Here is a 13,681-nt window from a genome sequence, read left to right on the forward strand (position 1 = left end):
AATTACCAATTTAATAATCCAGTCTTGATCCTAATTAAGCATCACAAGCCATTTGGATTTTGGCTTGTGCTGTTATAATGAGACTAAAAAGATATTTAATTTCATAGAAATGCAAAGATTTCTGAGATAAAATGAATTTTTTTCTTTCTTTTTTTTAATGGGGTGAATGTATTTTTACTATACATCTTTTGTGGCATCACTGATTACAGTGGTTTCAATACCACATGGTTTAATACACCCAGTGGTTGATTTAGGCATTGCCCTTTATAAATTCTTTTCTCACGCACTGGCCAATTTAATTTCAATAGGACTTTTTACTTTTTCGTATACAAAGTACAGAGAAATTATTGTAATCGTTAAAAAGTTCAAACTCTATATTTTGATGATTCTCCATCCTGAATTCAAAAAACACATTTTTGGCATTATGTTTACCTGTTATATGTCCGTCTGTCTGTGACAAAAATAACTCAAAATCGCTTTGAGCTAAAGAAAAGGCACACTAACAAACCTTGTGTGCTGTTTTTAGCGAACTGCAGGTCAGACCGTTAGCTACAAAATCTGACCTTTATTACAAAGATACTTTGAGGTATAAAATGTGCACCGCAGACAGATTTTTTTTTTTTTTTTTTTGAAATTTTAATTAGATACTAAGCGAGATTTAAGCATTTCTCCCATGATAACATCCTAAAATATAATTACATAAAAGCGATTTTTACATCATTTCAAAAGTTAATACTTGTACATTTTTCTTTCCTGAATTTTGACATTATTTTAATTGCATATTTTTTATTGGCAAATTTATGATTTTTTTTATTGCAGTGAGATTCAAACCGTTTTCATTGTTTCATCAAATATTTAACCACGTGAATTTCTTTTATTGTTGAAAGCTAAAGATTTTATTTACTGAAAGAATGAACAATATATAAAAAAAATTCAGTATAACGATTTTTGACGTACAATTTAAAGGCAGATTACTCGGGCATTTTGTTGGCATTATCATATTTGACTCAAGTAAGAATTTTTGTGTACACATTAAGCAAGACTCTAATGTCTATTACAATTTGAAACACAGAAAAACTTTTAAGAAAATCACAAGCATCAAATAATATATATATATATATATATATATATATATATATATATATATATATAATATGAAATTAAAACAACCAATATTCCCGGCGAACCAGCTGATCGCCAAAGACGGTTAGTATAAAATAAAATTTTTATATATGAAATAAAAATTTTTGTTACCACTTGCAATCAAATTACAATCACTTATTTCGTTCATAAGAAATAAAAATTTTTGTCACCACTTGCAATCAAAATACAATAACTTATTTCGTTCATAAGAAATAAAATAAATAATATAAGGGGGAAGGGGATGCTTCAACGACTCTTATTGCTATAGGAATTCTCAAAAAGTAGTTTACGAAAAAGTGATTAACACTTGCCGATGACTCATATACTATTCTTGGGAGGTAGGATACGAATCCTTTCCTTAATTTGGTGCAAGAATTTTTTTAAAATTTAGCATATATTAGATTTGTCAAACTGCATATGGCTCAAAAGAGAAATCTTCAGGTTAGTAAGGTTTGGTTTTTTATATTAACGTCCCGTTTGAAGCAACACTAGGGCTATTTTGGGACGGACCTCGTCATTTTGAACCGCGGTCAGATGACGAGGACGACACCTGAGCTGGCACCCCCCTCTCCACACCACACCAGCGGGATTCAGGTTAGTAAGAAAGTTCACTGCAATTAAACATGAAAAACATGACGACGCAGGACATTTTGAATAGCATTGCATCAATATTTCGAAATATTCTTCTAAATATCTTTTTTTTTTTTTTTTTTTTTTTTAAGTTTTCTTAAATTCCAAAAAATTTAAATGTGCGCGATTGCTCTAAACAATTAAATGCTGAAAAATTAGTAATATATATTTCTGCATATTGCAATTTCAATACATCAATTTTTTTCCCGTTAAGAATCTTTCCAAGTTTCCTTCTTTATAAGGATTTGATAGCATTTAAAAAAAATGGAATTGTTCACGTTAAACAAATTTTCGTCTGGATATATCATATAAATTTTAATGTTAAAATATCAAGATACTTTTATCAGACAATGTAACCAAAAATTCATCTGCTTCTATCTTGTTCTTTGTTACAAAAGCATATTTATTAGGTCATACAATTTTTATGTTAGTATTCATGATATTTTTTTTAAATTCTTCCCCTTCGCTACTAATCACGCAGCTTAAATACACATTTTATTTCACGAGCCATTTCTTGCTTAAATTTGAACCTTGAATTGAAATTCTGATATGCACTATTTTTATATCAAAATCTCTATACAGCATTATTTACATGTTTCAATTTTCAACAAACAATAAGTCACACTTTCCTGAGTTCCAATCTTTATCAAACATTAATTCATACTCTAATTTTAAACTTCCATTTGAAAAATAATTAAATTTAAAATCTCTGAGGTATAAATTTTATCATTTAAAAACTGGTCTTTTTATTTTATTTTTTGCCAAGAAAATTTACCTTTAACGAATTGATAAGTATTTTCAATAAAATATTGCCTAATTACAACTTTATTAGTGAAGCTAATTCTCTACTTTCCAATAAACTTCATTTCTATTTCCTTAAATTCAATCTAACTGCACCTATTGGTAATGATGATATGAAATAAACGTAGATTAGAACATGTATACAACTTTGTTGACACATTCTTACAGTGTATGTCGATATCAACATTACATAAATGAAATGATTTTTTTTTTTTTTTGCTTGTTTTAAAAGAATAATATTACACTGAATGCACTTCATATAAGAATCGCCGATTACAAATGTTGCATAGAAAGAGGTCTTTTAAGAATTCTGCTTTAATAACTTTTCATGTTACTGCTAGAGCAATTAAGTTGATATAATTAAACTGAATTCTTTTTCTATAAAATAAGCGAAAATAAAAAAATTTTATAAATCATGATCAGTTGATAGTTGCCTTAAATATAGTAGAATAGGATTAATTAAATTTTCAAGATTTTAAAGTCATATTTGATTTTCAAGATTAAATTTTATAAGATGATGCAATGTCAAATTAATAAATTTTTTTTAAACAGAAAGCAGCATCTGTTCTTAAATCAATGACAATTCAAGATGATAGCAGGAAATAGCTAAATGAACATATACACGATTCTGAAGTATTTAACTTTGTTATATTTAGAGAGAATCTAAAGATTTATTTGATATTCTGTGTTATTCTATAACTGAAATGAAAACTACTCAACTCCACTGAAATATTCTCATGAGGAAAAGTGTATATGCACTGACCAGTGCAGTCAGTACATATACTTTTCCTTAAATCGGAAATTAGTTCAATAGGAATTTCAGAGCATTTAGATTAATGGAGAAATGAATCAAGTAAAATCGGCAAAGCTGCAACTTAAGGATGATAACATTAAATCGTAATTTTTTCTCATACTTTCAATTAGCAACATCAGTTCACTATATAACTGAATAAGTTTAAATCACTTCACTATATAAATGTTTAAAAGCTGAATTTTTCTTTAAAAACTTATATAAGTTTTTTAAAAATCTAAAAACCAATTCACACACACAAAATACAACTTAAGGCAACAAATTCTTTAATAATTTTTTTAATATAGAAACATTTTGAGGCAAAGCCCCTTTGTACAATGTTATTTCCTGTCAAAACTGTACAAGTAGTCTACAATGAGTTCTACAGCATATAGCTTTCATGAGTATTTACACTGTACAAAAAAACAAATAATGCTCACTAATGAATTCCTTAGTACTTCAGCACTAAGTTCAATACAATGTTTCCCTTTTTCCAGTAGAAAAAGCATAGTTTCTCGATTTACAATTCATACAAATAAAGCTATTTTAAATAAATATTAGCAGAATCAACATGGTTTGGAGTTTTCTACCTTCCTCTATAAACTGAGGAAGCTGTTTTATGAGATGTTTTACAAATGTGAGAAACTTGGAAGTGAAAAATTTTAAATAGAAACCAATCTTGCACAATAAATAATTTTCACATAATTGTATAAAGAATTTAATCAGTATCAAAAAGGAGAGGAAGAAAAGCCTTCATTAAAGAAATTTCAAACTATTTAAATGATAAAAGAACATTTTTCAAAAATCAAATCCGACAAGAAATAGAATTCAAATCATTTTTCAAAAATGATTTACATCATTAATTGTAATAAAATAAAATAAGAAATGTGACAATATTAAGTAATTTATCTTCATTATAAAAGATTAAATTCATAACAATTATTTTAAATTTTGTAGCTATTAATAAAACTTAAAAATTTAATATGGATTTTTAGAATGCATACAGCATTTTTTTTTATGAAAATATTATTAGAAGAAACATTTTGAGAAAGCATTTATTTTTCAAAAATTATAAATATATAGATTAATTAATAGCATCATTCCAGAAAAAAATCCAGGCATGTTCTTCCTCTCATGCTGAAAAATTAACTTTCAAATAAATTCATACAACAGACCATTCTGTAGAGATGGGACTAGAATATGCTGTCTACTACTGGTGGCAAATGTTGCTTACAAAAGTACAACTAGTTAGGGCCTAGCTTAAAATTCATTCATTATATATATTATAGCACCATTAAAAAGTTAACTATTCTAATAAGTATTGTGCAAAATTTTGAATGGCATTGTGAATCTATTTAAAAAAAAAATTCCAAAAAATAATACATAGGCAATGATGATAAATTATATGAATTTTAAATTTATGTACAGAGAACTGAAATGTGAAATACAACAGCTGCCACTATTAAAAAAGAAAAGCAATTATCAGAAAACTGAATTCTACAGCAGGAAGTTATGAGAATTGCAGTGTGCTAAGCTCAGCAATATTGGAATTACAGCCATGTTCAGCATTCACCATACTGTTTAAATGCACTTCAAAGACAGATTTTTTTTCTTCTTTTGTACTCATAGGGAGAAAAACTGTAGCAGAACCAACAGATAAAATCTCTTTACACAACTTTGTACATGTTCTTCGAATTAAGGCAAAAGCAATGACACAGAATATATTATTTCTTTCAACTATTTTCATATTCTTCTGTGGCATATTCTATAAATGGAGCTTCTAGTGAAAGGTTTGAGAAAATTCTCGTTTATAATCTTGCTCAAATAAACTATGTTGTACAGCACGTTCATGCAGACTATGTCTATATTAGGAGATGGCTGGAACAATAAAACTGGTGTGTATCAAACAACACAGTTTAAAACTCCAATTTTTGATTTTTTAAAAAATTCATTTGGTTTACAAAATAATAAATATAGTAAATCAATAATAACAAAGAAATTTTTAAATCCACTAACTGATTTATAGTCCGATAAAAATTATTTTCACGATTTAAATTTATATAAATTTCAAATCCATTACAAATTAGAAACAAGCACTTTTTCAAAACAAATTTTGTAATAGGATAATTTAAATAAAATATATAAAGGTGAATCAATACACTGGAAAAATTTCATGACTAAGTAACAATAGGTTCTACACAATATATCTTGGAAGAAGTAGTTTTTAATATAAACTTTTCTATATCTCTTATTTTAAAATAATTTTAAACTATACATATATACAATTGTTACAGCAAAAATCGCCAAGTATGCAAGTTCAAGGCATTTTAGATAAAAAGATGGCACAAATGCAAGATTCAGGTATAGGCAACAGCTTTAAATGCAATATAAGTGAAATATAAAGCCCTGTGTAGTATTTACTCTTGCAATCAATACAAAATGATTTGATTCTATTTTCATACAAATAGATCCAGGGGGAACTATTTAGGTATTGAAATAGCAACTTCAATAAATGTCATCCTTCATAAATCACAAGCAAATGTGGTCCCTTAAGTTAATAGTCATCTTAAAAAATTAAAATTTCATAAAAGAGGTTAGGCTGATAATTATCACAGAGGATAATTTTTAGAAAACTGAGCTTAGGCAGATGTATATGCAGAAATTTACATCCTGCTGATGACAATACTAGTATATGCTAAGAACATTTGAAGGGACACTTGAAGCAGAGAGTAAATGCACTTTTCTTCTGGCAATACATTGACGCAAATTTTTGACAACAAGCTGGAAATACAACAGCCTTTGCTTTAAAAATAAATATTTAGTATACAGAGTGGTGGGTTAACCATTAATACTTCCAAGCTATTCATTATGATGACATGCGTGATAGGTGATTATAACAGAACTAAGGAAGAATGAAAAGACAGAGCATAACTTAATAATAATAATAAAAAAATGACCGTTATTTAAATATTGTTTCTAAAAAGAAGTTATATCACATAGGTTAAAACATCACCAACTCACAAATCATGAAAATGAATAAAATCCTGAGGAACCCGAAGAAAAAAAAAAAAAAAAAAAAAAACTAGTATCCAACTCTTGAATTTCTGTTGGCACCAAAAAACATACGCTGGCCTGGCATGTAGTTTACACCAGCCAATGGCACAATGGTACTAAGCTCGACTAGCAATATCAACTGAAGAAGCATTCATTACTTCACAAATGGCACAGTTTTTTTTTTTATCTTTGTCACCTGTTGACAAACATAACTTCTATCCAACATGGACAGCAAGTGATATAACGTCTGGAGTATCGGCTATTGCCCCAACCCTTGGCAAAACTAATGCGGACGGCATTCTGATCAAAAGGTCCATTTTTTTGTGTTGATGAATCCCTCACCCTTTGGTTGTACTTTGACCTTTCATAGTCAAAGATCTTTATGGAATACCCAGGCTGTAACTTGTACACAGTCAGTTTTTCTGTGTTTGGTGGATCGAGAGTAGGAGAGTTTACAAACACCGGAAACTTGGATCTGTTATAGACCCAAACTTCATGGTCCTCTTTAAAGATAGTGACTCCTTGTCCGATCTTGGTTCGAGTCTGTAAGACAGACGTATTAGTTGTGACTTGAGAATCTGTCAGAGTTTGAAGGCACAAACCATCACTGTGAGGTAGATCAGCGAACACATTTACTACAGACTGGGATACTGGAAGCAATCTTCCAACACGGTCAGACAGTTCCCAATAAGCTATTTTGCACCAAGGTTGCGAGGACTCACTGCTTCCTGAAAAAGACAAAAAAATCCAATATAAAAAAACTTATCCAGCAAATAAATACTTATAACTAAAACTTACTACTTTTAAAGTTTCACATTAATATTAACATTTTATATTATAATTACTAAAAACATTTCAACACAAAAATATACTTTGGAAAGAAGTAAGATTCTGCATTATTTACACAGAATACATGAATATATTTATATTCATTGGCTAAAATTGAAATTCCACTTTATAATCAAAAATAATACATCACACTCTTTTATAAACACTGTCATAAATACTAATAATAAAAAAAAAGTGTTTAAATTAAGACCAGAAATTGTATATCTACAATAATACAAAAAATGGGTTTAAACTGCCAAATCTGTTTGTGATTCTTACTATTGTAGCGCAAAGCGTGGTTCTTTATTTTTGCTTCAATCGATATAGACTTTAAAACTTAGCTCAATATTATATATATATATACAGCAATTGTTCATTCAAGGATGTGAAATACTTGTATATTAATATGGATTTCAACACATAACAATTTCAATATTTATATTATTATTGATCATAACAAATCTACTGTTTTTTTTTTATTACACCTCAGTTTCACCAACATTCTATTTTTGTGTTTTTTATTATCATAAATATGTACCTATTCTTCAACTAAATTCGCCTTTTATTAAGATTAGTGGATGTAAACGTCTTTTTATATTAGTTTTTAACCACATACCGCCATCATAATGGGAACCGACGTCACCAGATGGCAGTACCTGCCTCAGACGCATCCATCAACCAACCTGGAGGCAATGCGGCCAGGTAAGTACTAGAGCTCTCTGGTGGGTCAAGGACAGTAACTGGAATAGACAGTGGTCTCCGAAATCGACGTTTCCTTGCAGAGGCGACGCTCAGACTACGCACCTTTACTACACAATGTGTGCCTCTCTCTCCCCGCATATCGATTTCCCGACAGGCAGACGCTCGTTCACCTTTCGGGTTCCCCTCCCCACTCACCTGGCTCACATAAAATATCAAAGTGAACTTCTTGCGCTCTGCGTCACACGAGACTTGTTTGAAAATACAGGGCACTGAACAAATTTTTTTCTCATGGACAGCATAACAGTAGTTAGAATAACTGACATAATTCTGTTTGTTGTTGTTTGACTTCGTTTTTATTCTTTTTATTCGAAAACCTAATAAAATAACCCAAGAGTAATTTGAATTTTCTAAATGGCACTAGTTTCCACATTTCTTTATTCAAAACTGCCCTTTTCCTTCTTAATACAAAGAATAAGTAAACTCTGAACATCGTTATATAAATTACGATAAAAAAATATTTATATCAGACACATTCTATTAGACTTCGGAATACTATATACCTTAGCAATTCTGTTAGAAATACAAAGACGATAAAACATTTATATCAAATAATAAAGATAAAATGCAATATTTATACCAAAAACGTTCTGTGAGATTCCTGAATAATATATACTACATCAATTCTATTAGAAATACGAAGACCGAAATTGTACGAAATATAAAATTAAAAAGTTAAGAAATTAATTACGAAGAAACTTCAATTCAAAATATGTATTCTTTAAAAAAAAGTTGTTGAAACATTAACTAAAAGAAAATATTTTTCCCATAGATTTGTCTTTATATGAATCAAGTAGCGTAGAATATATTTCTTATAATTACATCGATTTTCATGATGCAATTAAATAAATCATTTAACAGTATTGCTATTTTATACGTTAATTACAAATTCAGCCATTATTTGATAAAAACACCGATTTCTGATTTCTATTACAAGGGGAAATTTTCTCGCTTCAATTTGCACCAGTACAAAGAACTGAAATATGCAAGTAAACATTTCAAAAGTGGCTTTAAGAAGTGGTTAAATTCGGAGGACAAGATGTCCTACTTATAGAAAAGGAGGGAAAGAAAAAAGAATACGACGAAGAGACCGACTGACTGGCTCTCTCGCTTAAACGGTGAAGGGCTCAACAAAAACAAGATTTCACAAAAAGGGTTGCCACACTGGAACATTGCGCTGAATTTCGGCGCGCTTAGAATTTCAAACACTCGCAAAAAAAAAATATCAACAATAAGCAGCCCTACAAAGTGAATCAACCATAGATGTTTTAGTGAAAGAGACAAAATGTTTTATAATTCAATAACGATTTATAATAGTTTATTCTTTCAATTTCAAATTACAGCAGTCATTACAGAAAGCACGCAGATATGACACAGGTTTCGAAAAAAAAGAAAGAAAAAAAAATCAACTTTATTACGTAATGAATTGCGCCAAACAAACACTAAATGATAAAACGATAAAATTTATATAAAAAGTACTATTAAAACTTTAGAAAAATTATTATATTAAAAATTAACCGACCTAAAGAATGATAAAATTCGATTCCGAAAATCTAAAATATGTGTTTCCGAGGAAAAGTGCTCGTGTTTGCAATCTAAAACATCGCACACTGAAAAGTATTTTAATAATTGAATTATTAGTCTCATTATTACTATAACAAAATGAGGAAAAAAATTCAAAATCAGAAATAAAAACAATTAAAGGAAAAATTTCAATTAAATTTGATGAATAAAGAATAATTTGAAATGCAATATTTTAGTCAGAAGTCGTGGCTATTACTATGCCATTAGCAAAATGGCGAAATTTTAAAAATGTTTAACTGAAGAGAAATTTTTCTGAACAAATAAATTAATCAAAGAAAAGATAATATAGAACACCGAGATCCACAACCCCTGGTTATCCGAGTACGTCACTATATTCTGCGGGCGCACTAAAATATCTACAAAGAAAAGGTCTACCTTTCGAAATAAATAAGTTCTGGCGACAAGAGGGGAGGGATGGGGAACTTAAGAATACTATCGTCTGTGATCCAGACAGGGGAGAAAGTTCACCGTCTGCCTCGGGCATTATGAGAACTGTCCAAGTTAAGTGACTCTCTGTCCAGACGTAAATCCCCGCCTCTTGGCATTTAAAGATTACAAGCTTACAGACCACTGAAGTTAAATATACGAAAAATTGCACAATTAGAATACTTTAAAAGACGGTAATACTTCAGCCTGTCATTGATCGATGAAGACATTCACACTGCACTGATTTCAATACGAGATATTTCTGTCAACAATTCTAATGATAAATTTACAGAAACTTAAAAAAAAAAAAAATCATTTGCAACAAATTTAATTGTAATCATGAACACAATTAAGAAAAATAAGCCGGCCAATAAATTAAATCCACTAATTTTATTGTGCTCCCTATTAAAATATAGTTTATAGTTAAAAAAAAAAACTTAAATGAATAATAAATAACCTCAAAGAATAGAATTCTTTTCATTTCCAGTAAAAGACCACAAGTTTTGTTATTACTCGTTTCAAAGATTAAAAATTCAAATCTTTGTCGACTAAAAACGCGTATAAATGATTTTCAGAAAATTCAAACATTTATACATGTTAAGAATAAAATGCAAATATGATGTGAAAAAAAAAATGTAAACGATTTTTTAATAAAAGCCAATTTGAAAATGATTCAGACGAAATATTTAAGTAATTAATGCGCATCTGATTAAGCAAAATAAACATTTTAAAAGCAGACGATTACAATACTGTTTAATTGATGGGACAATTAAAAAAATGGCATCAATTCTTAATACTACCAACAAATGAAACTACTTCGAGTTCTTTTTTTCGGTTTATTTGTTTGTTTAACAGAATTTTTGTACATTCGCAAATTCGTAGGCGTTCTCTTCCCCACAACCAAGGTTAAGTATAAAAAAAACAGTAAAAAACGTGATGTGCCTCTTAAGTTCGAGAAAGACAGGGTTACCACATTTTGAAGAGTTCGTCGCGCAAGAAACAATTTTCATTCTGAAGAAAATGCCAAGACAGTATTCGTTTAATAGCGTCTAGACAATTACTAAACCAGCTAATCAATAATAAAAAGATAGAACTTCTCAAACTCTAGACATGAGATTGGAAAGTTGCATTAATTAATTCTATTCAATGTGTGCAACTATAATTCATAAGAAGAATAATTAATAACTTTAGAATTTGCCTTTATATAGACCAAATGTTTAGAAAATAAAAGAAAATTTTAATCATATTTTAAAATTTTAATCATATCTACTAAACGATGAAGTTACAAACTATCAATTACTAGTACTCTGCAGATTAATCGAATACATTTCTGTAAATATTTCATTTTTAAAAACTATAAGTTTACTGTTTACGTATGATTGTATTCATAGATAAAAAAAACCCAACAAATTATTGATGTTACATTTACAAATTATAACACATAAAATGTAAGAATTCCTTTTAATTACAACATATAGTTTTAAGTACTTCAAGTATAAAAACGAAAACTGAAGTCTCAGCTCAAACAATTCGAGTTGATTGCATTTTTTCTTCTCATCTCAACAAAATTACCTACCGAATTTTCTAAAAATCAAAATTCTTTAGGGGGAGGATAGTTATATGGACGTGCAAAAAGTCTACTGCAATGGCCAATAAAAATAAGCCAACTGCATCGTAAAAACAAAGATGATATTTGAAAGGCAAACTATGAATTGAAAAGTCGTTTCCTATCTCTTTCAAGACACAAAATGGTAACACCAGCGAAATTCTATTTAATTCATCTGTACAAAAATCACCACAAATCTATTAAATACGCATTGCGATTATCTTATACTAGATGTAGAAAGAACTTTTTTTTTAAATGATCTGGAATATGAGTAACGAAAAACGCAGGACAGCAATAAGAGCTCTTAAAATCACTTGACCCCGAAGAAAGGATTTCAGAAACAGTTTTAAAAGTTCCCGACGACACTTGCGGTGAGAATTAAAAGAGAAGAAAAAATTAATACACAAACAAGAAAGAAAATAAACAGATAAGAGGTCGTGGTGCGTGGGCAAGTTTCTCGAGCCTCTTCTGCCATAGACAGAGCATTCAGAGGTTGCTTTTTCTTTCTTTGCTTCATTCTTACCCCCTGCCTCTCCCCCTCCACTACTCTTCTATTTCTCAGTTTCGGAATGTCTGTTCTAGAAGAAGCGTACTGTCAAGAGCCAGAAGATTTCGAAGAAAATTGGAAGGGGGAAAAGGTAGAAAACAGGAAGGTGCAATTAACCGTACACTCCAAGAATGCAGCGAAATTTTTCATTTCAGACGACTTTTTTCATTGTTTATTACGGTTTTCTGAAGAAACGATAACGCAGTGTTCTTTTGTGTTCGTAAAAAAAATTCAGATAAATGTTTGATCATGACATCGGTGAAAGGAAAGAAAGGAATCATTTTTTTTTTGTATTTGTTTTTATTTACAATACAAATATACGCTGCGAATCGCAGGACTGATTAAGCCCGTATTTCAGCTTCCAACACAAAATGGATAAACGTTTATACTTTATTATCACCATAAAAACAAGAATTTTTTTAAAAAACAAAGTAGCAGTATGACGAACGTCGAATGTATTTACTTCAAATATGCGGCAGAATTAATAGACAACTGTAAAGTGATGTTGCAGAAACTAAAAGATAAATTACATATAATTTCCATTTCCAGAGTTTTGTTAAAAAGAAATCAAATACATTAAATACATGGATCAATACATTTAATGTATTTGATGCGTACAATGCATAGAATTTTAAACTAAGAGTGCATAAATTTAAAATTCGAAATCATTCATAATACTAAACAAAATTCTATCTCAATGTTTTATAAATTTGAAAACATCTTTATACTTATACTAAGAACTGTAATGGAAAAAACGGACCAGCCAATTAACAAAAATAAAATATCACCAGTTAAAAAAAAACTGAAAAATATTTTAAAACATTTCAGCTTTCTTGCTTAATATAATATATATATCAAATAATGAGAAATATTTTATGCTTGTTTTCACTTTTTCATTCAGAAAAAGCCAAGTTCTTAGAGAAATTTCATTCATTCTGTTCGGTCAAAACCTATGAATAACAAATACCCATTCATCCAATAACCTCGCTGTTGTTATAATAAGAATTCGAAAAAAAAGAGAGAAAAAAATCCCTCTAATTCAAGACGAGAATTTGGCGCAAAAACTTCAGTTGCCTGTAAGTCTAGGAGGTCGGGAGTCACTATTTAGGGCAACAGAAAAACTTTCCAAAATGATAAAAAAGTTTTCAAAAAGAATATGTAGTGGGGGAGGGAAAAGTCGAAAAAGCAGAAAAACACGTGGAAAGCAATAAAATGGCGACGAGTCGCCTTCCGAAAAAGAGAAAAAAAGGAAATAGTACTACAAATATCAAACGGCGCCAAGTAAGTATTCAGATGCTCTTTTTTCACTCATACTCGGAGCCGCCATATCTCGAACTGCCGTCGCTGCCACAAAAGTTACACGAGTTCCCGAAAATAAATGCCGCCAAACGACAGAAAATAAAAGAAACAAGAGAAAAAAAATATTCATCAACAAAAGTCGCCATTAGGGCGCCACGATCGACGAGAGCCAAGGACCATTGCGCAATAACATGCGTGAAAAGCGAGCGACCGC

General features: G+C 29.8%; 1 protein-coding gene across 2 annotated transcripts in view; it reads right to left on the bottom strand.

The window, feature by feature from the left end:
- Positions 1–3,647: 3,647 nt before the first annotated feature.
- The window catches only part of LOC129963134 (mothers against decapentaplegic homolog 6-like), a 67,734-nt gene continuing 57,700 nt past the window's right edge, over positions 3,648–13,681 (bottom strand). For both annotated transcript variants that reach the window (XM_056077228.1, XM_056077227.1), the window contains one exon: positions 3,648–7,146. In XM_056077228.1, the coding sequence (XP_055933203.1) occupies positions 6,611–7,146 (536 nt within the window). In that variant the 3' untranslated portion in view covers positions 3,648–6,610. The remainder of the gene's footprint in view (positions 7,147–13,681) is intronic.

Source organism: Argiope bruennichi, chromosome 3 (assembly GCF_947563725.1).
Source record: "Argiope bruennichi chromosome 3, qqArgBrue1.1, whole genome shotgun sequence".
In the NCBI taxonomy this organism is placed as follows: Eukaryota; Metazoa; Arthropoda; class Arachnida; order Araneae; family Araneidae; genus Argiope; species Argiope bruennichi.